The following is a 27046-nucleotide window of genomic DNA, read 5'->3' as shown; positions in this document are numbered from 1 at the left end:
GAAGCAAAATTCAGCTGTACTTTGTGGGCAGGGAAAGGAAGACATTGATGGTTTCTCAGAACAGTTCTCCTAAGCTCCACGGACTGCAAATTACTGTATTCTTGTTATTAGTGGTTCTGACAAGTACATTACGGGAAGGTATCTCAGTGGTAATCTGTAAAACAATGTGCCCCATTTCAACGGTATACAGTACTGTGAATAAAGCACAAAAGAGAATCATTTTCCTCTTATAGGATGGTAGTGCATACTAATTTAAATAAAATATTTTCTTTACTAGATATAATATTGAATTGGAATAATACTGAATTCCCAGTGGTAATACAAAACCCCTTAATAGAACTGGGGAGTTCAAAACAAAGGCCACTACAATCAAGAACAAAAAACTAAATCCAGATTGAGACAAGATGTTGATGATTGGAGATCTAAGGAACACTGGATTTTGCCAGACTTTGTTGTTGTTGTTGTTGTTGTTTAGTCGTTTAGTCGTGTCCGACTCTTCGTGACCCCATGGACCAGAGAACGCCAGGCACCTCTGTCCTCCACTGCCTCCCGCAGTTTGGTCAAACTCATGCTGGTAACCTCGAAAACACTATCCAACCATCTTGTCCTCTGTCGCCCCCTTCTCCTTGCCAGACTAAACCAGCCCAAATCACACACTGCATCTGAAGAATCAGGTTCACAATTCGATAGTACTCCTAAATTAATATTGCCTTGCTCCCGTATGACATTGTCAAAAAATCAAAGCGGATGCCAAAATGAATGAGTGTTTTGAGAGGCAACTGAAACAATGGGGGGAGGGGGGTACTGGCTGTAAGGCGGATGTAATCAGTGCTGTATACAAACATTAGTACAGTGGAACCCCGGTTGTCAAAAATAATCTGTTCCGGAAGACTGTTCGACTTCCAAAACATTTGACAACTGAGGCTCAATGGGCTGTCAGAGAATTCAATTGAAAAAAATAGAGAAACAAGCCTTGGCAGCCATTCGACTTCCGAAAATGGAAGCATTTTCGGTGTTTGGCTTCTGAAATGTTTGGCAGCCGAGATGTTTGAAAACCGAAATTTGACTGTATTTGTAAAAGGTTAGAGAGGTGAAATATCTTTTATCAAATTGAAGATGCAGAAAATCAACACTTGAACATTGAATTGCCAATGTTATTGGCAATGTCAGAGAAACCTACTTATGTATTAATTGCAGCCATTTCTTTGTGGCACTGACTAGGGCAAACCTACTGTTCAAGCTAAGTTCTTTTCCCCCACTGAATCAAAAATGCCCTGAGAATTTTATTACAGGGTAGAATGCAAATACCAACAAGACATAAGCTATAACTGTGAGGCGACAGGTAATCAACAAGCTCTCTGTGCTGCTTCTGCCACTGTTTGTTGACAGCTAATGGTAGAAGTTCTTCCAGCCTCAAAAAATACACATAGATCTCCTACACACAGACCTTGGGGACACAACTCAGAGGAAAAGAGAGAGGGTAGGCAATGACTTTATTCTGCTGGCCCACTTGTTTATAAATTGGGAGGCAAGCATATTTAACCATAAACCTCTTAAGTTCTAAACCTTAATTAAAATATTGCACAGAATGATATAAAAAGTGAACCAACTGACAATTAAAGAGCAAATAGATGCAAGTTATTTGGGGGGAATACTGAAATGATCCTAATATTTATATAGGAATCAGATTCCATTGAAAAAGTTATAATATCAAGAGTTTTCACACAGAAGTAATAGATCAATTATATAGTAGCGTACAGTGGTACCTCAGGTTACATACGATTCAGGTTACATACGCTTCAGGTTGCAGACTCCGCTAACCCAGAAATAGTACCTCGAGTTAAGAACTTTGCTTCAGGATGAGAACAGAAATTGTGCTCCGGTGGCACAGCAGCAGTGGGAGGCCCCATTAGCTAAAGTGGGGCTTCGGGTTAAGAACAGTTTCAGATTAAGAATGGACCTCCGGAACGAATTAAGTACGTAAAAAGAGGTACCACTGTATATAAAAAGCTAATAATTGGGACAAAGCTGGAAAAAGCTCTGGAAATTATTTTCCAGAGCGAATTAGTAGCTAAAAAGATGCTGAAGTTTAGTATTACTTAAAAATAAATTACTTGTGTAATTTATTTTCTATTGTTAAAGCCAATTCTTGCTTTTACTGCAACCTACTTGACAAGTTAGGTGTGACCTGTGGACTTAACTACACTTATTTTGAGGATCAAAGACCAGTCTGAATGCGCATGAATTGTATCATACTAATCAGATTATTCAGAAAAGTTAAGTAAACTAAAATAAAAACAATATCATTTAATAAGTTAAAAACTGTGTTATTTCATTATTCTCCAGAGCATGTTGTGTTTTTGGTGTGTTATTTTATCATTTGACCAAAAAAAACCAAAACCCCTCATGTGCATTCACATTTTTAAATATTAATAATCCATAATACCAAATTGTATACAATTGTATACAAGAGTATTGTGTACAAGAGTAGAATGAAAGCATTACCTTGAGTTGGCAGAGAGAGCTGCTCCTGAGGCTTTTCTTGTGACAAGAGACCCAAATAGCTGAGGACAACATATTTTGTTTCATAGTGAAAACCTACAGGCACAGTAGTAGAAGATGCCATTTGGTTGGCTTCCAATGCCCCACAGGATTATGAGCTATATAATTTTCTCTGTTTAAGATCTGAAAAATGAAGAATCAAAATGAAAAAAACGTAATTAGAATCATATTCAGATTATGTACACACATGCAAGGCAGACAAAATACAAAATGCAATTGTGCCAGAACTTATCAGCACCGGCCAGACAGAGCATCATTTGAGAGGGTACATAGGTGGCAGGTTAAATCCATATCTCTTCCTCCCACTGAAAGTAGCCCATTGGCAAGTTGCTTTTCAAACATCCCTATGGTATGTCAAACAACAGTTGCACAAACTACAGAAACACATAGCAGATGAAATAAATATTCTACTTCTTCCCCAGAGAGAAAGAGGAAGATCCAGAACACTACTACATAACTGTACTATATTCAAAATTACTAAGGTTCAGAAAGAATAATATCAGTAGTTCTTTTGAAAGTTTATGCACATTTCTGCAGGTTTATTTGATCATAGCAGAACTGAATTAATTCTGGTTGAATTCCCACAAAGTCTTTAATTCAGTGACACTACTTTGGACTCACTGAGGAAAATTTAAAGAGTAGCTCCCAGACAGTTTTTTAAAGAGATGTTTCAGAATTCAATGACAAACTAAAATGTGACTTCCCTCTTTTGTCATGTCAAATGCTCTTCAGAGACACTACTTGAAAACAATTGTTCAGATGCAGTCATCACTGCTATATCTTGTAGTGTAAAATTTAACAGATATAATTCATTCAGCCTCTCTATAAGTAAAAGGTAAAGCTGTTTATTGGGCAGCATCAGTTTCTAACATTTAGAATTAATTCATTTTTGTAAGTAGAACACTACCACTTTTAGACAACTCAGGAAGCCTCACCTCTTTTCATATTATTTAGTATACCTGGAATCCTTTGCAGGCTATTTCCCATGCCTGAAGCCCTTGCTGCGTAATTTTTTTAATAGCTATGAATCATGTTAAAAATAGCAAGGAAAAGATTTGAAAAAAACAATATTATTGTAGTTATGCAACAAATGTAACACCTTTTGTGGCAAAATGCTGTCAACTCCTACTGTATGCACCACTATACAGTGCTACCTCGGGTTACATACGCTTCAGGTTACATACACTTCAGGTTACAGACTCCGCTAACCCAGAAATAGTACCTCAGGTTAAGAACTTTGCTTCAGGATGAGAACAGAAATCGTGTGGCGGCAGCGGGAGGCCCCATTAGCTAAAGTGGTTCTTCAGGTTAAGAACAGTTTCAGGTTGAGAACGGACCTCCAGAACAAATTAAGTTCTTAACCCGAGGTACCACTGTAATACTACTTCTGGAACGGAAGAACAGAATTACAGTAGATGTGGCAATGGGACTTGCCAATAGGCTACTTTCAGTGGGAGGAGGAGATAAGAATGCAGTCTGTCACCTATGTGCCCTCTCAAATGTTGCTCTGGCCAGGGCTGATAAGAAAACGGAAATGAAGTAAAACACAGTCAGTGTATATTCTGCAAAGTGCAAGAGAAAACCATAATGTTTAAAACAAGTTAATATACCCTTGAACTGGAAGAAGCAAGCACCTAAAATGTGTTTCTGGTACCTAAGAATTTGCAAGAGCCACAATAGGGTAGTATCTGAAATTGAATCAACTAAAATGTAATGAAGTAGTGGCACTTCATTTTAAATCCAAATGAAGATATTTTTCAACTGTGGCTTTTGGGTTTCTGCTAAAAGATCAACAGGTATCTATGCTTTTAAGAAGAATTTGCATTATATGTTCAGCCCTGACCTTAGACAAAGCAATTAAGATTGCTACCTCCCCATTTCAACCATGGAATCCATTCCAAGACATTGAAGTTAACTAAGTAAAATTTACAATATATAAGTGAATTTATGGGCAGCATCTCCTTGCACACCACATCAAACACTAAAATCTTTCATTATCCACTTGACTTGGAAAAATCGAATCAGTCAGAAGGGTATCTCCAGATGCTTCGAGTGATCCTAATCCACAAATGGGTTACATATCAATTATACAGAAAAGCAATGGTTAACAATGAATAAACAGTTATAATCCTCTTATAAAAAGGGCTTTGCTATGTTTGCACTTACCACAAAAATATTTCAACCCCAAAGGAGTAACCATGTTAGTCTGTGATAGCAAAAGCAACTAAGATAGCAAAAGCAACAAGATGTCTTGTGGCATCTTAAAGACTAGCAAATTTATGAAGGCATAAGGTTTCATAGGCTACAGTTCACTCCATCGGATACATGGAATGTTTTTCCAAGTTGGCAGGTATAATAAACATGGGTGTACTTGCTAACTTAGGATAGCATTCCATGCATCTGATGAAGTGGACTGTAGCTCCCAAAAGTTTGTACCATAAACAAGTTTGTTGGTCTTTAAAGAGCCACAAGACTTTATTATTTCATAAGAATTAAATCTGCCATGAAGCTCATTGAATAATCGTCAGCCAGTCTGTCTCTGACTGACCTACTGCAGAGGGTTGTTGTATGGATTAAAAAAAGAAAACCATGTATGCCACTTAGGCTCCTTGGAAGAAAGGTGGAACACAAATGTAATAATTTTTTTTTCTAAATATGTAATATGCAATTGCTTCAAAACTGTGATACTCTTAAGACTGTTTACATTTCACCATATAATTTTGTAGATGTATAATTTGATTCAATTGGAGTCAAGCACTGCTACTTACACTTTTAATGCTTTTTTATTGTCTAGAATATGAAGGCTTACCAGAGACCCTGAAGCATTATGCAAGACTTCAGTGTTTTAAGACACAGCTTTGAAGTCTATTCTGTTTTACAATTAGGTAGAATATAAATCATCCAAATCATTCACCATAATTTTAAAAAGTCACAATAGCAAACTTAGTTTGCAACAAGTTGCCCCCTTTTGTGTACCTGTCACTGACATGGTTCACAATCCCGGGTTCAATCCTTAATTCCAGGTAGGGCAGGGAGTGACCCCAGTCTGAAATCTGGAAAAGCTTCTGCTAGTTAATGTAGACAATAGCAAACTTGAAGGCTCAATGACCTGACTCAGTATAAGGCAGTTTCCTGCATTCCTAATATGAAAAAGCAGTGTTCTCAAAGTGTGTTTGATACCCAGGATGCCTGGGATAGCTAAATTGGTAGAGCACGAGACTCTTAATCTCAGGGTTGTGGGTTTGAGCCCCCGTTGGGCAAAAGATTCCTTCACTGCAGAGAGTTGGACTACATGACCCTCATGGTCCCTTCCAACTCTACAATTCTCTGGTGCAAAGAAACAAACCATAAGCCTGGATTTAAATGACAAGCCAGATCATGCCTTGTTTCCTGCCAGTGTGGCAGCAGCAGGAGCAGGGAAGGAACAAAGCTATTGCTACTTCAGTAGCATGTGCTATCATACTGCTCCTCCACATTCAACAACAGCAGTTAAACTATGGCTCAGTCTAATGTGCAAAGAAGGCCAGTTCTCATCCATTTGAGTCTTCCAATCCAGAACTAAACCACATGATAGCTATATAGCCTTGTGGCTTAACATGACTTGCACACTTGACATTAGATTACAAAGTTAGTTTGGTTAGATGAGCTTTGAGCTTGTTGGGAATTTTCCACAAGGATACGTATATATTGAAAACACCTATTTCAAAATCAACTTGTCTGCATTGCATATCTAGCTCCGCCCCCCGCTGACAGTGCAGTTCACCTTTCAAATTTTATTTCATTTTAAAGTTTTACCTCTGCACATTAGATACCAGGGGAAATTATAGGCAGAAGTCTGTAAAATATTATCCATGTTTACCGGCAGCATTGCAGTAACTAACATTCAAGATTTACCTCATCTATCTATGAACATCTGGTTCTGTGGAATTTTGAAAATTGAAGTGTATCTATCATAGTTACACCATTTTCTCAAAAGACTGAAACAGTAGGGTGGGGTGGGGTGGTGGAACAAAAGCCTTAGTACTTTATCTGAGCTGTGGTTTTAGTTTAACTTTATACTGCCACAATCTTCTATAAACAAGAGACGCTTTCAATGGATTTAACTGAATTATCTCCCACGAAGGTTTCATGTTTTCCATACTTTGAACTCTCCTTCCCATACACCTAACCCACATCAATTCAATAATGTATCCATGTGCTGTGAAAGTACATTTCTTAATATGAGCAATTAAAATGTTAAAGAATAAAAGTCATATTTTCAAAGTCTCCTTCACAAATGTAAAGTAAGCAGAAAGACTGAGCAAATCTCTGAGAACAATACTCTCAAGATAACTACAATGATGAGCAATGTTAGAAGCACACCTAGCTAGATGTGTGTGGTTTTTTTATTTAAAAAATCAAAGCAAGATGTTGATCAACAATATCCATCCAAAAGAAATGTGTCACAACAGTACATATAAGCAAACACACCAATGAAAGAGTATATCACTTTTCAGAAAGTTTTAGCAAGTGTAGACAACTCTGGAGTTCTAAGCAGGTACTGTACTGTATTTCTGGATGTGAAGGTTTGCCAGCTCACAAACAATAGCAGTAGATACTACATAGGGCCAGGGTTTAAGCACAGCCTTCTCTTGTAAGGATAAATTTGAAAGAACACCAAGCATCGGTGCTGCCTTCCCCCCTCCCATCATCACCATCACACCCATGCAAAGAACGCCATTCTTACCAACTGTTGAGGAAATGCAGCTGTAAAGCAGGGAGATGCTAACGAGAAGAAAATGCAGCACAAGTGCACGCAAGCACGAGCACGTTCACACACTCCTCCTCCTCCTCCAGCAGCAGCAGCAATCAGCAGCAGCTCTCTCTGGGAGCAGAAGAGATCTGGCAGCTGACAGGGCACACCATTGTCAACAACGCTGACCCTGCTCAGTCCCCGGGAGGAGGGGCCTGTCCTTCAACCGCTTCAAACACAGGGGAGATAACTAGGGTTTTACGCCACGCATTGGGAAGGGGGGAGCTCCAACTGACCGACATTTTAATAACTCTTTAAAAGAGGGGGGTGGGGAGAGGGCTGCCTGGCACTGCATTCCCTGACCACCTTATTAAAAACTCGAGAACGACGGGGAAAGAACATGGGGAGAAACAACCCACACCACACACAATACCACACGCAACACTCCCCCCACCTCAGCCGGTCCCCCCTTTCCTTGACGGGAGGAGGAGGGGGAATTAGTTTGCCCTTCAAAAGAGAAACCGCCCGAAGGCGCAAGTGCCGGGAAAAGTCCCGCCTTTCACGCACGTGAACCGTGGATAAGGGACGCGGGTGAGGAGGCGAGAGGCCATGAGGGAAACACCAGCCTCAAGTAGGGCGGGTGGGGAGCCTATGAAGCAGACTCTACACAGGACGAGGGTGGGGTGGGCAGAAACCACCACAGTGAATATTTTAAAGGAGAAGCCAGGCGGCGGTAGGGAAGGGGTGGAAGAAGCCACCGTCTCCCCACCCACCTCATAAGGGGCTGCCGCCAACCGCCCGGAGCGCGCGCCCAAAGCAGGTCGCCCAACCGCCCACACGGTGACCTCGCGCGCGAGGAGACTGAGGCGCTCGGCTCTTTCCCCCTCCGCCCCGCCCCTCCGGAGTGTGTTTTTGTTTTGCTTACCCGAGTCTCACGAGGACGGCGGGGAAGAGCGCTGGGTCAAAGCCAAGAGGAATATGTCCGGGCCGCGGGGCCGCGTTAGGATATATACATGCACGCGCTTGAATGAAGGTTTATATATGTATATATGCGTGTTTGTGCATATGTAGGTATATGCGTGCGTGTGTGTGTGTGCGCGCGCGCGCGCGCGCGCGCAACGCTTCCAATCAGCTCTTAAATGAAAGCCTCCATCGCCGCCATGATAGAAGAGGGCAAAAAAAAAAGCAGCGGCTGTCGGAGGCCCGCCTCAAACGCTGCGGGCGTCGTGACGCCATCGCGACGGAACGGCGCCTGTGCGTGCTCGTTCGCTCCCAGCTCGGCCGCCTGTGCGGTCGCCGAGGCCTTTGAGATAGAAAAAAAGGGTAGAGCGGTACACAGCCTGGACTTCCGGTCAAAAAGCGAACGGTAGCAAACTCAATACAGTATACGATTTTCACTGGCAGGAACGAGCTGATTTCATGCTTATAGGATCTACTTCAATAGAAACCGGCCCACCCCTCAAGTCTACCTGCTGGAGCCTGGGGCAAGCACGAAGTGCAAGTAAATAAATAGGTACCACTTTGGAGGGAAGGTTCGCCAGAAGTGGCTTAGTCATGCTGGCCACATGATCCCGAAGCTGTAAGCCGGCTTCCTCAGCCAGTAAAGCGAGATGGTCAGGGGTCCCTTTACTTTTACCTAAGCTTTAGCATAATTTGGCCCAACCTGTTTTCTCTGTGTTTAATTCCCTTCGGGCCTCATTGTTTACTTGTCGTTGTGCCTACACTGTTGATGGTTGCTAACCGAAGATTGAATTAATTACTTTTTAATTAATAATAGGTCCACACATTCTTGAATTTACAGAGAATCCTTGCACAAGTTACTTATCTCTCAGCATTAGTTTCTAATCAGAAACAGAATAATAACTACTTATTTCAACAAGTAAAGGAGGCCATACTAATCCATAAGAAAACAGCCAAGATCCATGGTCAGACATTACTTTTGTTAGGACCACTCAAAACGTCACAAAACAGCAAGCAAGCTTCTGAATTTTGCCTAAGTCTTCATTTGGCTGGAGGCTGAGCAATAGGGTTTGGGAGCGCTACCTTGTTGCTGAAGCTACAAAGTCTACATCCACTCAGTCTTAAAATGTAGTGTGTGTAGGCGGAGATAGCAGATTTAATACGATTAGGCTCTTAGACACTATGCTGGTTTCATGTTACAGCTTGAGCTGCTGTGACAAGGAAAAAGACACATTGACTGACCCAACCCCTATTCCCATTTCTAGCCTAACCTCCAGCCTGTAATAGTGTTTCAGGGAGCAGACATAGAACTTAGGAACTGGATTTGCTAATAATAATAATAAAAATAAAAATAAAAAATTATATCTCGCCCTCCCCAGTTGAAGCCAGGCTCAGAGCAGCTAACAACAGTAAAATAGTACAGCATTCTAAAATCAATTCATTATAAAATCATTTCAAATCAAATTGATGTAACCATTGGGCTAGAGTTCTGTGAAGAAATTACCAAAGGCTGTGCCTTGGCCAAAGGCCTGGTGGAATAGCTCTGTCTTGCAGGCCCTGCGGAAAGATGTCAAGTCCCGCAAGGCCCTAGCCTCTTGTGACAGAGTGTTCCACCATATCGGAGCCCCAGCCCTAAAAGCCCTGGCTCTGGTTGAGGCCAGCCTAATATCTCTGTGGCGCGGGACCTCCAAGATGTTTTTGTTTGCAGACCGTAAGGTCCTCCGTGGGACATACCAGGAGAGTCAGTCCCATAGTATGAGGGTCCTAGGCCGTATAGGGCTTTAAAGGTTAAAATTACATGCTCAACCTAGGAATATGTTTTCCAAACCAGAACTGCAATCTGAATTGCTTCACTTGAAAATCCTGGTTTTCTTTCAACAGCCTAATTAAGGAGTAAGCTCTTGCTGTTGCTGAAACATTTAGGAATTAGAAACATTTGCTGGTCTACTGCAAATAATTCAGAGACCCATGAACAGAGTTCCACCCTACTTGTAAGCACTGTCAGATTCATCCCTGCCCTCAACTGCTGCCCTGGGCTTCTTTGGGAAGACCGACTGCTTTTAATTAAAGAGCTGATGTTGTAAAGTTTTTATTGTAATTACTTGTATAGTTTAATTTATTTTTTATTGTTACACCCCACCCCAATTTCCACAGCAGTGCAAGATTCCAGGAGTCCAAGCGCTTACCCAGAGTTTCTGTTCCCTCCAGAAATGAGGCACAGCGGAGACAGTGATGTTTTTTATGATACATTGTTTATTCATATGCACTGCTCAGGCTTGCACCCCAGAGTCACTTCAGTGCTGCAAACAACCTGAGTCTAGATGGAAAGAATCACATCCCAAGAGGGTCCTGTTCCTCTCATTGCTGCAGCCTCAGATTCAAGAGACCCCAGACATTATGTCTGACCCCTCTCTGCAGCATAAAAGAGATTAACTTCCTCCTGGTCTACTCCACACCTCACCCCAGCCTGCAAAAGTGACTTACCTCTTTGCCCACTACAATGCTGCCCTTCCCTCCTGAACCGCTGGCCTTTTGTCTCTGCTAACTGTCTCCTAATGGGTTAATGGCTAGACCAACATCAGTCTGTTTGGCACAGTTTAGTCAAACCATGATGAATTAAAACTTTACTGAATTTAAGAATTATGGGTGACTTGCACCCACAAACACTGGTACCACAAACCTATAACTATAGTGTTTATTTCTATTGGTGTTTATTGTTTAATTATTATTTTTTTCCCAGCTGTTCTTATTTTTATCCAAAAGCTGCCTTGAGTCCCTTTCAGGGGAAAAAGGCAAAGTATTATTATTATTAACAACAACAACAATATACTGAATAAGTAATAAATATCACAGCTGTTTTAAGTATATAACATGGAACTACACTGCAGGCTTACTGCAATCCGTACTCTGCTACAGATCCTCACCCACTCTCCCGAAAAAAACCCTTGCAATAAACGATAAAGTTGGTTACTAGTACTCAGTTTATAATAGTTGCACGAAAGTTAGAAACCCAATGAGGGCACTATTTGAGAAGCCCAAGCAGAAAACTCATTTGAGATCTGGAACATGAAGCTTGCGTTGGCACTACTATTTTAAAATAATATTTTTTTAAAAAAACACCTCGAAATGAAACCTAAAAGTTAGAATGACAAAGCGCTACTCCCTTTCCTGACACCTTTCATTTCGAGGTGGTCTTCCTAACCATAAACGCAGGAACATGTCGGGGTTGCTCTACAAATTTCTCCGGGCGGTTCCTTAGGTGGCGATTTGTGGAACTCTTTGCTCAACGCGAGCCTGGAAGTTCTCTACACTAAGGCTGAGGAGGGGCACTCTATATTCTTTTATTTATCGCTGCGATAGCCGTGACCTCAGAGCCGAGATGAGAAACGTCATCACGCAAGCGCGGGCGCACTGGGCGGCGTCGGGACGGACCCTGCCTCCCCATTGGCGCATTGCCAGGGGGTAAGGGGCGGGGACACGGTGACGAAGGAAGGGTGGGCGGAGACTTGCGTCAGCTGCTGAGTGACCCGAACCGGATTTGATCCCATTCCCTTCCAGCCTTCCAAGGAGCTCGGCCCGAGCGGACGCCTTGCCTTGCCTAGATTGTCCTGTCCGTCTGGGTCCGCTTTCTCCTCCGCTCGCTCTCACAATGGCGCTCAGCGATGACGACGTCAAGAAGCAGGTACTGTGAGACCCCCCTTATCAACCCCATCCGGCCTCTCCCTTCCCTCGCGGCCCTGAGCCCCCTGGGCCGGGCTGTCATGTGACGTGCGTCCTTTTCTCTAAGCTGTGGAAAAGGGAATTCAGCGGTTGAAATGATTGGAGCGGGGGGTTCTCCTCCTAGGGAAATACCTTTTGCACCCTGAGAGTCTGAAGAGCCGCTCTGTGGGTTGAGAGAATGTGTTAGGGACCTGGGTTTAGCCTTGCTTTCTGCATTCGGTTCTGTTCTCAAATAATTGCATCTTGTTTCCTTATGGTTAAGTGTTCTTTGGATACCGCCCTGCTGTATCTTAGGCAGTGAAAGACTGGCTGGACGCGCTTTCCTTGGAGGTTTTTAAGCAGAGGTCGGATGGCCCTCTGTCATGTATGACCTCGTTGAGATTCCTGCATTGCAGGGGGATTGGACTCGATGACCTGTGAGGTCCCTTCCAAGTCTACAATTCTGTGATTTTTAAGGGGAACGGGTTACTTGATTATTTTTTTCTTCAAAAACCCCCAAATGTTTAATAGAGAGCCAGTGTGGTGTAGCGCTAAGTGTGCTTGGCCTGTAACCTGGGTTCAAATCCTCACTCAGGCATGAAGCTGGTCATGGCCTAACCTACCCTCCTGGGGATGTCAAAAGGACAAAATTAGGAGGAGAGAGCCAGGTGTTCCACCTTGAGCTTCTTGGAGGAGAAGGTGGTAATACAACGGTAATCAATAAAACAATAACTGTTTGGCTTCGTCCTATGTATGCTCAGTTTCGGTGTTAACACCTTCTACTCCTAAATCCCACTGGGAAAGTCTACCTTGACTTTCTTCTGAATCAACATGCATAGGCTGAATGAAGCTGTAGAAGTGTACATGCATGAAACTTGAAGCACAATCCTTGTGAGGTTTATTCAGAAGCAAGCCTTACTGTGTTCAATGAAACATCCTCCTAAACACCTTTTTGAATATCTGCCATGTTATTTATGTGCACAGGAAAATAGTTAATGTGCTATAAAAAGGAGAAGAGATCCACTTTATAATCCAGTACCTCTGGCAGTAAGTGACCAGAGCAGGAAAGTCCTTTTGTACATTTACTTGGTAGTAAATTCCCACTTAGTTCATTGGGGTTTCTTCTGAAGTAAATTTGCATGAGGTTGGGCAGAATACCTGTTGGGACTTCCAAGTAAATATGCTTACTACTGTGCTGCAATGGGATTTAACCTTGAAGCTGAAATACATGTGTGTATTTTTTGTTGAGGGGGACATTAGAAATTTTCACCACCTAATATGCAAGATTACATGGTTGTGTTCTTAATGAATAAATGTGAAAAGTTATCCCCTCCCCAGTTCCTTGTGCACAAACAGGAACACACTATTGCACACATTTTTAGTTTTTGAGATGTATTGAGAAGGTGAGGAAAGCTACTTTTGATTGTCCTGGTTATGGGTCTCACATTGTCATGTCCTACCTTGTCCTTGAGTATGTGTCCTTGAACTGAAGTGTTTGCAGTAAAAATGACTAATTATATCTCAAGCAGTAGATAGCTGGAAAGTGTTTGCTGTTCACAAAAGGTTGTGGTCTTGTACCCAGTCCTATCTTCCTTTGTTTCCATATTCACAACTATCAATACATAGTGTTATTACCAGTGTAAGATTAATGGTTTGTTCATGGATAGGTTAGAAAGGAGTGAGGATTTGCTGTGTAGTAGAAGATGCTCAATGTGGGGTTGCAAAATCATTTGTAAAGTAAAAATTGGCTGAGTTTGAGGGGAGGATGACTATTGGGTGGAAAAGTTGGATATAAATGAATTTAGACAGGAAGCTAAAGTGTCTTACTATTGAATTAGACACAATAAAGGAAGGACAAATATTTGTATTTTTGCTATTTTTTAAATGGGCTTTGAGAGAGTCCAGCTAGAACCAATTTGTAGCCAAGGGTTCTTGTGGCATTAATGATAGACCTTGGGTGCTCGCAAGCCATAATATGGTGCCACTGCTACTTGTTACTTGTGCTTGTATACCAAGGGGCACCAAAAACGGGATAAAAACATTTCTTTAAAAGACAAGCTTGCTTTGAAGTGTGACTGCTCAGCCATTGACCAAAGACATATAAATTCTCTGCTTATACTGCTTACGTCTGGACTAGATGACTATCAGTAAGATGTGTTTTATCCCAACATAATGGTTTGATTGTAAACAGAGGATATATTTTGGAACTCTCTTGTAAGAGGGCAGAGGAATGTTTCATCTTCAGACTATGAAACTAGAAGTGAGTGAAGTAAGCCTTGTAGCTTCATGTTTGAAATAATTTGGAAGAGAGAAGCAGGTGTGAAATTGATTATAAAGGGACAGCGGGGTTATTTTCACATCGTGTATGTGTGGGGAAAGATCTGGAAAAGCCCATTATTAAGACTCACATTAACTGATGAAAATAGGAAGTTCTGGTCCCAACAACTGAACCTTTGGAGCATGTGGAACTTTGGGATTTGTAACATTTAACTCTAATTGGTTCATTGTGGCTTTTTTAATACCAAATACCACTTTAAGGACTTCTACAGAAAATTAATAATATTGATCTTCGGGAGTTATATATATATATGAAAATAGCAACAACACTCAGTTCAAATAGTCATTTTCCTGAAGGAACGTTTGCACAATGGAATTTTTTGATATACAGTGCATGTGATTTGGCTGTCCTTTAGAGCTTGTCCTGTTGACTGTAAATAGTGTCCTTCCTAGTAGAACTGCCCTGAGCTAGGTTTGGGATGGAATATTGTGCTGAACTCTGCATAGATCCAGCCAGTGCTGGTAAAACATTGTCCCTTCACAGCTGACAGGCAGAGTACATAAGTTTTACTTAGTGTTTAACATCCATGAGCTGAGCCTTTCTTCACATAAGTGACCACTGTATGCTTCTTACTGTTATTAAGAGGTTTACTTTGGGAGCAGGTCAGTTTTTTGTTTGAGCCCAGACACCAGTTCTCCAGTATCTCAGGAAGAGAGCTTTCCCATCACCTGATCTTCCAGCCAGAGATGTTGGATACCGGGACTTCTCCAATGCCAGGAAAAGGACCATAGCTCAGTGGTCATTGTATCACCACTGCAGGCATACAGAAGTTTACAAACAGTGTTCAAAACTCCCATTGTTCTATTCACATTTTGTGACATGGAAGTTCATTAGCACAAGCAGTTTCTGAGCTCCGGGTGCAGTACTGCGCCAAAGATTTCAGATTAAAACTGCAGTGTGGAAGGAAAGGAGGACCTTTTTCTGCCTCCCCACTTCCAGCTACTCTCTGAAGACTGGAGAAGAAACCCTCTTATGAATATTAGTGGGGTGGGCAGGGGAAGGACTAGACCATGAGAAAAATGAACACAGTATTTTAGCTACAGCTCATTCATTTTCAGCTTTGTACTCTCGGTATAAAAAAAGCACGCCTAGAATTTCTGTTATTGCACCCATAACCTAGGTTTAAGCTGCCATTTAGCTCCAAGCTTTCATATCTCAGTTTCTAACGCTGTTTACAAATTATATGCTCTGCCACTGAGCTATGGTCTCTTGCCTGGCATTGCACACCCAGGATGAAGATTGTATATTATCCTACACATTTGGTAAAACTGCTTAACATCTTGAAGTAGAAATCCTCTGGACCCCTGGAAGTAGAGTGATATTATGAAGTCTTCATAATACTAGAGCTCTGGGCCAGCCAATGAAGCTGAATGTTAGGAGATTGAGGGAAGAGAAAATAAAGCACTTCTTTGCCCAGTGCATAAACTATGGAACTCAGTCCCACAAGAGGCAGTGATGCCACCAACTTGAATGGCTTTAAAAGAGGATAAACAGATCCATGGAGGATAAAGCTATTAAATGTGGCAAGCTACGGGACGCGGGTGGGGCTGTGGGTTAAACCACAGAGCCTAGGACTTGCCGATCAAAAGGCTGGCGGTTTGAATCCCCGCAACGGGGTGAGCTCCTGTTGCTCAGTCCCAGTTCCTGCCAACCTAGCATTTCGAAAACACGTCAAAGTGCAAGTAGATAAATAGGTACTGCTCTGGCGGGAAGGTAAACGGCGTTTCCGTGCTCTGGTTCGCCAGAAGCAGCTTAGTCATGCTGGCCACATGACCCGGAAGCTCTACGCCGGCTCCCTCGGCCAATAAAGCAAGATGAGCGTTGCAACCCCAGAGTCAGCCACGACTGGACCTAATGGTCAAGGGTCCCTTTACAGTGGTGCCTCGCAAGACGAAATTAATTCGTTCCGCAAGTCTCTTCGTCTTGCGAGTTTTTCGTCTTGCGATGCACGGTTTTCCATAGGAATGCATTGAAAATCAATTAATGCGTTCCTATGGAAAAAGCCTTCCCCCGACCTCTTCTGGCGGGCGGCATTTTAAAATCGCCCGGGACAGCGGAGGACTTCTCCGCTGTCCGGGGCGATTTAAAAGCCCCTGGGAAGGCAGGCAGGGGGGACAAAGGCTTTCCCGCCCGGCCGCCCGGCTTCGGGACATCATTCCGATGCCGGGCGGCTGGGGGAGGCTTTCCTGCCCCACCGCCCGGCATCGGGACGATGCCCCGAAGCCGGGCGGCTGGGGGAGGCGTTCCTGCCCCACCGCCCGGCATCGGGATGATGCCCCGAAGCCGGGCGGGGGGGGAGGCTTTCCCGCCCGGCCGCCCGGCTTCGGGACATCGTTCCGATGCCGGGCGGCTGGGGGAGGCTTTCCTGCCCCACCGCCCGGCATCGGGACGATGCCCCGAAGCCGGGCGGCTGGGGGAGGCGTTCCTGCCCCACCGCCCGGCATCGGGACGATGCCCCGATGCCGGGCGGCTGGGGGAGGCGTTCCTGCCCCACCGCCCGGCATCGGGACGATGCCCCGAAGCCGGGCGGGGGGGGGAGGCTTTCCCGCCCGGCCGCCCGGCTTCGGGACATCGTTCCGATGCCGGGCGGCTGGGGGAGGCTTTCCTGCCCCACCGCCCGGCATCGGGACGATGCCCCGAAGCCGGGCGGCTGGGGGAGGCGTTCCTGCCCCACCGCCCGGCATCGGGACGATGCCCCGATGCCGGGCGGCTGGGGGAGGCGTTCCTGCCCCACCGCCCGGCATCGGGACGATGCCCCGAAGCCGGGCGGGGGGGGGAGGCTTTCCCGCCCGGCCGCCCGGCTTCGGGACATCGTTCCGATGCCGGGCGGCTGGGGGAGGCTTTCCTGCCCCACCGCCCGGCATCGGGACGATGCCCCGAAGCCGGGCGGCTGGGGGAGGCGTTCCTGCCCCACCGCCCGGCATCGGGACGATGCCCCGATGCCGGGCGGCTGGGGGAGGCGTTCCTGCCCCACCGCCCGGCATCGGGACGATGCCCCGAAGCCGGGCGGGGGGGAGGCTTTCCCGCCCGGCCGCCCGGCTTCGGGACATCGTTCCGATGCCGGGCGGCTGGGGGAGGCTTTCCTGCCCCACCGCCCGGCATCGGGACGATGCCCCGAAGCCGGGCGGCTGGGGGAGGCGTTCCTGCCCCACCGCCCAGCATCGGGATGATGCCCCGAAGCCGGGCGGGGGGGGAGGCTTCAAAAGCCGTCCGGGGGCTTTTAAATCGCCCCGGACAGTCCCGGGGCGATTTAAAAGCCCCCGGTTAGGCAGGCAGGGGGGGCAAAAGTCTTTGCCCCCCCTGCCTGCCTTCAGAAGCCGTCCGGGATAGCGGGAAGCGCTTCCCTGCTATCCCGGACCGCTTTTAAAATGCTGGCGGTGGGGAGCAAAGCCTTTCGCCCCCGCCGGCCTTCCTGGACCTCTTCTGAAGTCCGGAGGGGGGGGAAGGCTTTGCTCCCCACCGCCAGCATTTAAAAAAAGGTCCCCGAGATTTCCCTATGGGCTTTCGTCTTGCGATGCAAGCCCATAGGGAAAATCGTCTAGCGAAGCGTCGCAAAAACCGAAAAACCCTTTCGTCTTGCGGGTTTTTCGTCTTGCGAGGCATTCGTCTAGCGGGGCACCACTGTACCTTTACCATGGCTATGTTCCACCTCCACTGTCAGGCAGTGCATAGCAGTTACTGTGAATTGCAAGTGGACAGAGTGCTGTTGCTCTCTGGTTCTGGTTTGTTTGTTACAGGTATGTGCAACCTTTCATCCATGGAGCTCAAGGTAGCACGCAGACAATTATCCTTCTCCCAGTTTTATCCTCACAACAACCCTGTGAGGTAAGTTAGGATTTAGGATGAAAGTCAGTGACTGGTCCAGGGTCACCCAATGAGCTTTATGGCCAAGTGGGTATTTAAACCCCCATTTCCCAAGTTCTCCTCCAGCACTCTAACCACTACACAACACTGGCTCTCAGGCTTTCAGTAAACATCTGGCTTGCCACTGTGAGAACAGGGTGCTGGACCAGATGGGGCCATTTGGTTGACCCAGACAGGCACTTGTGATCTGCACGCATTAACCACAAATCATCCAGCAGAGAGTTGCACTGAGATAAATGGAGATTGAACACATCTAACCATATACAGCTTTATCATCATCATCTTTTATAACATTTGCACAGGAGTACCTGTCCCGTGTCCCTAGACCATTTGTATTTTGAATGCGGTTAACTTCATAAGAGCTTGAATATTTGTCCATGAGCACAATGTCCCATACTGTACTTACAAAATCCAAGCTTCAAAAAGATTTGCATTTAAAGTCGTCTAGTTCTTTGCTATCACTAATCTAGATGCAGTTAATAAATGAAGGATTATATTTTTATTCATTGTATTCTTAATAGGAGGAGTAAAATAAGTTAAAGGGCTAGTTTTGGTTTGGGTTGTAGTGACTGTCCTCTCATCTGATTATTTGAAATTTTATTAAGTCTCTCAAAAGTGACATTGATCGGGGGGGGGGGAGGACTCGCACCTTCTATACAACATGGTATCCTTTTATTGACTATGTTAGGACATTTGAACGTGGTATTCACCCTCCATTGAAACATGAAGTCCTTCATTTGACGGCCTACACTGGAACATTTATGATCACAACTATCAGCTGATATTTTTCTTTCTTTCCCAAACAACTGTTAAGCTCTGTATTCCGTTTGTGGGTATGTTCTGTTAACTGAAACTAAGAATTGGTAAACAATTTTTTAAAAAACGAGCTTGGATATTTGGAAGCTCACTTTTCGGTCTTGGTGGCAAAAAAACCCTCTTGTAACACATAGGTTACAACACATGGGTGTTGAAAAGCAAAAATGTTCCTGCAGGCTTTCATATAACTCTCCTTTCTGTTACAGATCAAGCACATGATGGCTTTCATTGAACAGGAAGCCAACGAGAAGGCAGAAGAAATAGATGCTAAGGTAAACAAAAAGTATCTGTATCATTCCTGCATGTGGAACTTCCATAAAAGATGTTGGCTTCTTCAGATAACTAAAAGCTCATTTGTGGCAAGCTGAATGTTTGCCAGTCCTCCTCCTGAAATGTCTCAATGAGCCCTATGTGTGGATGCACAAAACTTTTTAACACTGCATCACCAACAAAGAAGGTGAGAGGTTATGGTTGGTGTCTAAAGTGAACATAAAGCATGATCTGTGCATCTGTACTTGGATGTAAATCCCACTGAATTCAGTGGTGCTTCCTCCCAGGTAAGTGTGCATAGGATTGCAGCCTAACATTCCTCTCTAGTTTAGTAGTCTTGAATACAGAAATCAGTTTTCATGTATACATACTCTAGCAGGTAGAATTTAGTAAAAAAATTTAAAAGGGAACTGAAGTGTAGGATGCTGGGACCAAATGAAGTTTCAGTTGCCAATGAAGACATTCATTAGCTATGAGAGCAATCAATTTTTCCAAGACGCCCCCATGTATAAGACATGGGGGACTCTGATTTAAGAAAATAGGGGGAGATCAATCTGTGTAAAAGACGCCCCCAAATTTTGGACATTATGTTTTAGGGGGGGGGGAACCTAGGCTTATGCATGGAAAAATACGGTAATTGGATTTTGCAGTGTTTTGCAAAACACCCTATTTTAGTAGAAAAATCAGCATATATACCAGATGGAGTCTTATTCCTCCTAACAGGCTGAAGAAGAATTCAACATTGAGAAAGGTCGTCTTGTTCAGACACAGAGACTGAAAATAATGGAATACTATGAAAAGAAAGAAAAACAAATTGAACAGCAGAAGAAAATGTAAGTAGTCTGCTGTGACCTTTAGCTTATTCTTGGTTGCGAGTAGCCAACATGGTATATAGTCCAACCAGAACTAGGAGAGGTAATTCCGCAGACAACATGTCATTTCCTGAGGGATGAGACCCTGAAGTTCTCCCCTCCTTAAATAAATAAATAAAATCCTGAAGGAAGAGTATGATGTGTTGATGAAAAGTACCTCTGTTCCAGCCACCTTAATTTCTGCATCCACTTGTGTCCCATCAAAATGAATTGCAGTCATGGTCCTGCTCACTGGTAAATTGTAATAAAAATGCAGTAAGTAGTGGTCTTTAATGTAAGAAACAATGTCACTCCATATAAAGTGATCTCAGATAAATAGCTGCATATTGCTGTTTAAGCAGAGATTTGTGTGTGATCATCTGAGTAAGTCTTGGTGGTGGGTTAAAGAGATTCCAGAAGTGGACTGACATTATGAGAGTTGGGGAAAGGGTGTATACAAAGAGCTTTACTTTGGGCCTGTCTGGATCCAATATGGGGTATGCTGGGCGGGGGGGGGGGGGATTGTGTAATAAATGACTGCTGGTTAGACTGTCTGAAGCTTATGGCACTCAGTTCTGTTTTTCCATCTGACTTGCAGTCAGATGTCCAACCTGATGAATCAGGCAAGGCTGAAGGTTCTCAAAGCAAGGGATGATCTGATTGCCGTAAGTACATACTTCCCTTTATAAAAGAATGAAGATTCTTGCCATTTGTCTGACTCACAACTGGTGTCTTAAAAAAAACAAAACTTTCAGGTTTCACTCTTGGGGGCCTATTTGATGTAGAAAATACTCGGGTTTGGAACTTGTATGTTGCTGTAGGTCCATATATACTATAAATGGAAGGTAATACTGATCTTTCTGCTATACTGGAGAATAAATAAGTAAAGGATGCATCCTGCTTATTCTCTGCTTTCAGCCTGTTCATTGCTCCCCCTGCCCCCCCAGCTAGCATTTAACTCTTGCACAATACAACAGTGTGGGGAAAGAGAAAGTAATTGTACTCAGTGGCATGTTAATGGGGAGGAATTCCTCCTAAAATGTTAGAATGGGCGAGCCTCTTCTAGTTCTTAAGGTTGCACTACTTCAGGTGAGGGCTTATGTGAGTTAATGGTCCTCTGTACAGAGCAACTTCCTGAATACAGAAAATTAGCAAGTCAGGGGAAAGTTTCCATATTTTCTCCTGATGCATTAGTATTGTTTTTGCTGGATTCTGATTTTGTTTGATGTTTAATAAGGAACACTTCCAGCATTGCCTTCTTGCCTAATTCTGCTTTTAACAGGCATAACAGTATAAAACATAGTTACAAAACATTCCCCTTCTTGCTGCTGGTTATTCGGGTTAGAAATACATTGGCTTAAATTAAAAATTAGCTGGAGGGCTACAGTTAATGTGTGTGTCACCACAAAATGCCTTTTGCTCACTCCACTGTTAGGGGAGAGTGGTATAATGATACTCCATAAACAGAGCTTACTGCAGTAGAAATGTCATTGTTTAATTCCTGTTTCCCTTAACAACTCAGAATACTGTATCACTTTTTAGAGAGAAAGTTGTCCCTTTTGCAGTTTGACTCTAAGAATTGATTCTGGCAGAATATGCTAACACTTACTGTACTTGTAGAGAAGGCTGAAGGAAAAAGGCTAAGAAACATGAATTCTTTCACAATCAACTCAAACAGCTCAGTCACATGCTTGTGATGCATGAAATGCTCCAACTTCCTCTTTATATCATAACTTTATATTTGTACTAGATAAGTGACCAGGGTTGGAAGGAAATTTCAGGAATTCAGTCAAAAATGAAAAACTATAATATAGTGTTGAACTGTAGTATGACTGAATAACAGAACCCAGAACGGGGCAGGCTTGGTTCTGTAGAATAAAGTAAATTGACTGCAGTCTGGGAAATATTACAATGGAAGGGAGCCTTATTCAAAATACTGGTATTATTAGGTGCAGACCTAGACCTCCCCCACCCCCCACCCCGCATGGTGTCCTCAAATGTCCCCTTTTGCTTGCTTCTGTATATATGGGTGCTGCTCACTTATAGGGGGGAAATAAATCACTATACTTGGGGACAAGATTTTTGTGCGGAATTACTTTTCCTCCACCCATGGCAGTGTGGCCTGGTCTCTGTCAGGTTTCTGCATATGCGTGTTGGACCAACGGTTGCACAGTCCTTTAGTCTTTCTATGAATCATAATGGTCATTTCACTAGTGACTATATAAAATGGCCCTGTTACAAGTTAAATGTTCACAGTGGTAGAAAAACTTAATTTTTCCACCCCAGATTATGTTTAAAGGGTTGTCTCTGGAAAGGCTATTTGTTGCTTGTGTTCTTAAAGCTGAGGGGTGTATCAATTACAATTAAATGCCTTAACTGAGCCTGTGCATTGGGAACTGGGGTTGGGGCAGAGGGAGTCTGCCTGAGGTTTAGTGTTTGACTGAAGGACATGGTGTGATCTATCCACATTTTTCTCTCGTCGTAGGATTTGCTGAATGATGCCAAGCAGAGACTGGCTAAAGTAGTAAAGGATACTGGCAGGTACCAGAGTCTGTTGGATGGATTAGTTCTACAGGTAAACATATTCCATGCTTCCTACAGACACTTCCCTGTAAAATAACTTGCATCTTTATGGTCTCCTTTTAGTTGTGGATATAGACCTCTTAAATCCACACTATCAACTCTCCTTTGTATTTCTTAGGATGTTTCCCAGTTAAATTCCCTACCTCTGGTTTCTCTAAGCTTGAGACAGCACTCCAACATGTATATAGTATGTAATCTACTAACTCCAATGCAACATGAAATGGTCAAGTTCTTATCTTCGCTAAAATTTCTACCTTTGCCATTTGTCTCCCTAAATGTGCTTGTATCCCTTAAGTTCAGCAGACAAAGACCACCTCCATTTCTCCATTCAGAATGTTAAACTGCTAAAGCAGAACTTTTTACATTTTGGGCCTTCAAGTCTGGAAGCTGTTACCCAGAGAGGCCTATCCAACCCATGTTTTGTATTCCTTTTTGGCAAACCTTCCGCATTAGGCTAATTAAGTACAGTATTGTGTGAATTTAAATTAAATATGTTTTAATTGTCCTGGGGTTTGTAAAGGTGTTCATTAAACTTTAGCGATTTGTCAACTCGGATTGTATAAATTTTGCAAGCCACATTAAGCTCTTGTTCTATTTTTAAAAGGGGTTTTATCAGTTACTTGAGCCTTCAATGACTGTCCGATGCCGGAAACAGGATCTTCAGTTGGTTAAGGTAAATTGTGTTTTTTTACTAAATGGTCATAAAGTAGTTTCTGGTGGCTGATAAGCTCCTTGGTGTAAAACCACACAAAAAATGTATAGTTAAAGTAGCAGGGGGGTGGGGACAAATTTGATCAGAGACGTGGCATGAGGTAGATGTGTTATCCCATACAGTTTTCCTGGTCTAAATAAATAACTATTTTCCCTTCCCTACCTCTTTGGCTCACCCCTCCCTCTATGCACATCCAGTTTGTGCAGGGCCCTTGTCAACAACGGATGTATGCAATTTATCTGCAATGTTCTGCAAACTGAATGGCACACCCTCAAGGAAGTGCCTGAATTGCACATGGAAAGCTGCCTTTCATGTGCTGAATGAAACCACCTTGGTCCATCTAGCTCAGTTCCAATTCACTAGACTCGCAGTGAAACAACATGAGTTCTTCAATTGAAATCTGAATGTAATCCCATAAGGGACAAATCAGAGCTTGTGTTCTACCAGTGATAGGCTTGCCATATTTCAAAATTCATGACACAAAGTTGTTGAGCCCATTTCAAAAATCCATCAAAATTGTTGAGCTTTTAATCTTTTGGAGCTGTTTCCACTGCTTTTTCAATCACCTTGCCATACATCCAGGTTTCCCCTGATATTTTACCAATTCAGCAAAATTCCCCCAATGTCATTTTTACACCCGAAAACCAGGACACGACAGGAATTTTCCTGAAGTATGGCAAGCCTAACCAATGACCTGTGAGGGGCATGAATTCTTATGCAACCTGAGAGGCTAATGAAGTGGTGGTATTATTTTGGGACTGTAAATGGAATTGAGCAAATTATTATTTTCCTTTGTGAACATATAACATATATGTCCATATAAATCCTTTTTCAGGCTGCTGTCCAGAAGAGCATCCCAGTCTACAAAGCTACCACTAAAAAAGAAGTTAATATTCATATTGATCAAGAATCATTTCTCCCTGACGACATGTAAGAAAGATACATAACTGAAAAGGGGTTATTGGTACTACATAACATGGTAGAGGCAGAGTGTTATACATAGAACTTTCATGTGGAGAGCAGGGGTTAAAAATATAATAACTTTCTAACATCTAACATACAAACTTAATTTGTTCCGGGGGTCCTTATGTACCCCAAAAAGTCCACAACATAAAAGTCCACATGTGTGTGGCGCGATAGAGCTCTTCTGCAATGCACGCGCGGCGAAACGCGGAAGTATACACATCCGGGTTTGCCATGTTCACAACTGAAAGTTACGTTACCCGAAGGTAATGTAACCCAAGAGTCTACTGTATAATGGGAATTAGCACTGTCACATGCTCAATAACATATCCAATATATCATAAACCTTTCACATACACCCAGAAAACAGCAGATCATCCAGTTGTAGCTCCAAAAGGGATAGAATTTGATATTTCCTCGTTATTGTGTTTTTTAAATGCCATCTTGTTCTATCACACCAGACTAATTGAAGAGCCAGTTCACTCAAAAGCTTCACAGTGCAGCAACAGATTAGGGTGGGAGGACTACTTCTAGGTCCAAGGCTGGAATTGTTTAATAGTCCCCTCCCCCTTGGGCACGTTTATGCGGAAGTCCCATTGTACTCTATGGAATTTATTTTCAGGTAAACGTGTTAGTCTGTGATCTTATGTACACTGTGGAGTAAGTCCTATATCTTAATCTTGCTTCTCCGTAAGATGATCAGGAACCTAGGCTTTGTTAGAAACAAATATCCAAATGCCCCTAGCTACAACTGCCAAAGATCATTGTAAAACATGCAGATTCATTAAAACTTTTCCTTACAAGTGAAAATTGTGAGGGAAATATTTACCATGCTCTGATTTAACTTTGGTACGGACACCCATGCTCAAGCACAATTAGTGAGCACATGACTTAAAACAGTAGTTTTGTTGGTTTTGTTTCATTCAATCAGACATTGTTTATCTTGTTTGTGTCTTATAGAGCTGGAGGTGTTGAAATCTATAACAGTGACAATAAAATCAAGGTTTCCAATACTCTGGAAAGCCGGCTGGATCTAATCGCCCAGCAAGTAAGCCTGAGAAAAATCTTCCATTTTCTCTCCCGCCCACCATCCTTGAACTCCCAATTTCTTCCAATCTTAATATCCTTGGCAAATGATTTGCACACCACTAATTATTTTGATGTGTATCCCATCTTTCAATCCAATGATTCTCAAGGCATCTTACAGTAGTCCCAAGCCCCACACAACTCAGCAGCCTGTAAGCTCCTGGCTGATGCATGGGGGCCTCCCTTCACTTCTGCTGTCCTGGGGCAACTGGTAGTTGAAGATTTCTGGCAGTGAGAGGGGAAGCAAGCTCCCTGCTCTTTCTCTCTGGCCATTCATTGATGCCACATCTTTGCCATCATGTTCTACCTGGTCAGAATGTTTCCTTTTAGTTTTTCAGTCCCAGTGCAGCCCATAGTGGCTACAGGTGCTTGCTCTGAGGTCATGGACTCAGTTTGATGGTGCCAGTCCTCATCACCAGCATTTTGTTGAAGGAGAGGATCGTGCATCATGGGGAAGGGACTGCTTCCATTGTCTTGCACAGTTTGTGTGATGTGTCCCTCCAGCCAGTTCAGAGCTGATGCCTGCGCCTGCAATATCGAACAAGGTGCTTGGTGCATGTTGCATTCCTGTTCTTCTGTGCCATCACCAGACACATTGTAACTGCTTCTCTTTTTTTCCTTCAACAGATGATGCCAGACATTCGAACGGCACTTTTTGGGGCCAACAGCAATAGGAAGTTCATGGACTAAATTTCTTCAAGTAACAGTGGAAATTATTCCACTGCCATAGTGAAGGGAATGCTGGAGCATCCCTAATAAACCAACACCCCTCTTAAAATGTAATACTCAGTGCTATATTGTGTTGCCCTGTGTATGTTCTTTGGTTAAGTTATACTTCTTCTTTTTTTGCATACCTGCTATGCTTAGCCTGACTTGAAGAGAGGCTGGAAGACCTCTGTCCACAGAACAGTGGTACGTAAAACAGAAACTGAGACGTTAAGGTCCCTTGAGACAGATTCCTTGGGGGTCTGTCTCTGCTTTGACTACTTCCCTCAAAGCATGTCGCCAACCTGTGTTGTTTATCCATGGTTTCCTTATTTAAAAGCTGTTTGATATTACGTTAAATAGGGGGCATATGTTTCTTTTGAGGGCCACTGTAACTTATGCTAATTTGGTCAACCCCAGATTCTTGTTCTGTATATGTGGTTTCAAAAATTATAGATATATATATATGTATACACACACTTGACTTGTACACATGCACAGCCTATACATCATTAAAACAAAAAGGTGTGTGAAACTTGTTGTTTTTCCTTTGCTTCTGCCCCCAGAGGAATAAGTCTGTATGGGGTCATCAAGCAACCATGTTACTGAGCTTTACAGCAACACCTTCCCTCCATGTAGTTTCAGTTAGGGAGTGTAAAAAAAAAAAAAGAACTGAGAATCAATGGTACCATTTATCAGAAGGGAGCTTTAGACTAAAATTTAGTTCACTATAAAGTTGGAAGCTTCAAGATTGGTATTGGGGAAATAAACTATGCAAACTGTAAGCAATCTGATTTATTAAGAGACAAGCTGCTTTTTAAGGTCAGAAGCAGCCATTTTACCACCCTGCCAAGATTAACATATAACATTTTTAATACTATCCTTTAACAGAGTTCCCTGGGTAG

At 43.3% G+C, this 27046-nt stretch overlaps 2 protein-coding genes across 5 annotated transcripts in view; one reads left to right on the top strand and one right to left on the bottom strand.

Moving 5' to 3' along the window:
- The window catches only part of BCL2L13 (BCL2 like 13), a 30852-nt gene extending 22383 nt beyond the window's left edge, over positions 1 to 8469 (bottom strand). Inside the window, exons 1-2 of one of the 4 annotated variants that reach the window (XM_081927190.1) lie at positions 8220 to 8469; positions 2506 to 2685 (exon numbers count right to left, since the gene is read on the bottom strand). In XM_081927190.1, the coding sequence (XP_081783316.1) occupies positions 2506 to 2626 (121 nt within the window). In that variant the 5' untranslated portion in view covers positions 2627 to 2685; positions 8220 to 8469. Of the gene's footprint in view, positions 1 to 2505; positions 2686 to 5538; positions 5563 to 7288; positions 7514 to 8067; positions 8178 to 8219 lie in introns of those variants that run through there. The other 3 variants (XM_081927191.1, XM_081927192.1, XM_081927193.1) reach the window with 3 other exon arrangements.
- Positions 8470 to 11758: 3289 nt separating this feature from the next.
- On the top strand, positions 11759 to 26676 carry ATP6V1E1 (ATPase H+ transporting V1 subunit E1). The gene is made up of 9 exons (XM_081927470.1): positions 11759 to 11936; positions 19178 to 19243; positions 19965 to 20074; positions 20691 to 20757; positions 22578 to 22667; positions 23280 to 23348; positions 24223 to 24317; positions 25311 to 25398; positions 26064 to 26676. Exons 1-9 carry the CDS (start codon positions 11904 to 11906, stop codon positions 26124 to 26126), a joined length of 681 nt encoding a protein of 226 aa, XP_081783596.1. The 5' UTR covers positions 11759 to 11903; the 3' UTR covers positions 26127 to 26676.
- Positions 26677 to 27046: the final 370 nt, after the last annotated feature.

Source organism: Podarcis melisellensis, assembly GCF_964234715.1.
Source record: "Podarcis melisellensis genome assembly, chromosome: 10".
Taxonomy (NCBI): Eukaryota; Metazoa; Chordata; class Lepidosauria; order Squamata; family Lacertidae; genus Podarcis; species Podarcis melisellensis.
This window is presented reverse-complemented; position numbering and strand designations above follow the sequence as displayed.

Bases quoted from the DNA above. Each gene is read 5' to 3' on its own strand.
- ATP6V1E1 (XM_081927470.1), top strand. From the start codon at position 11,904: ATGGCGCTCAGCGATGACGACGTCAAGAAGCAG. The intron at 20,758-22,577 runs GTAAGTACATAC...CTCTCGTCGTAG, and splicing joins CAAGGGATGATCTGATTGCC to GATTTGCTGAATGATGCCAA. The intron at 23,349-24,222 runs GTAAATTGTGTT...ATCCTTTTTCAG, and splicing joins AGGATCTTCAGTTGGTTAAG to GCTGCTGTCCAGAAGAGCAT.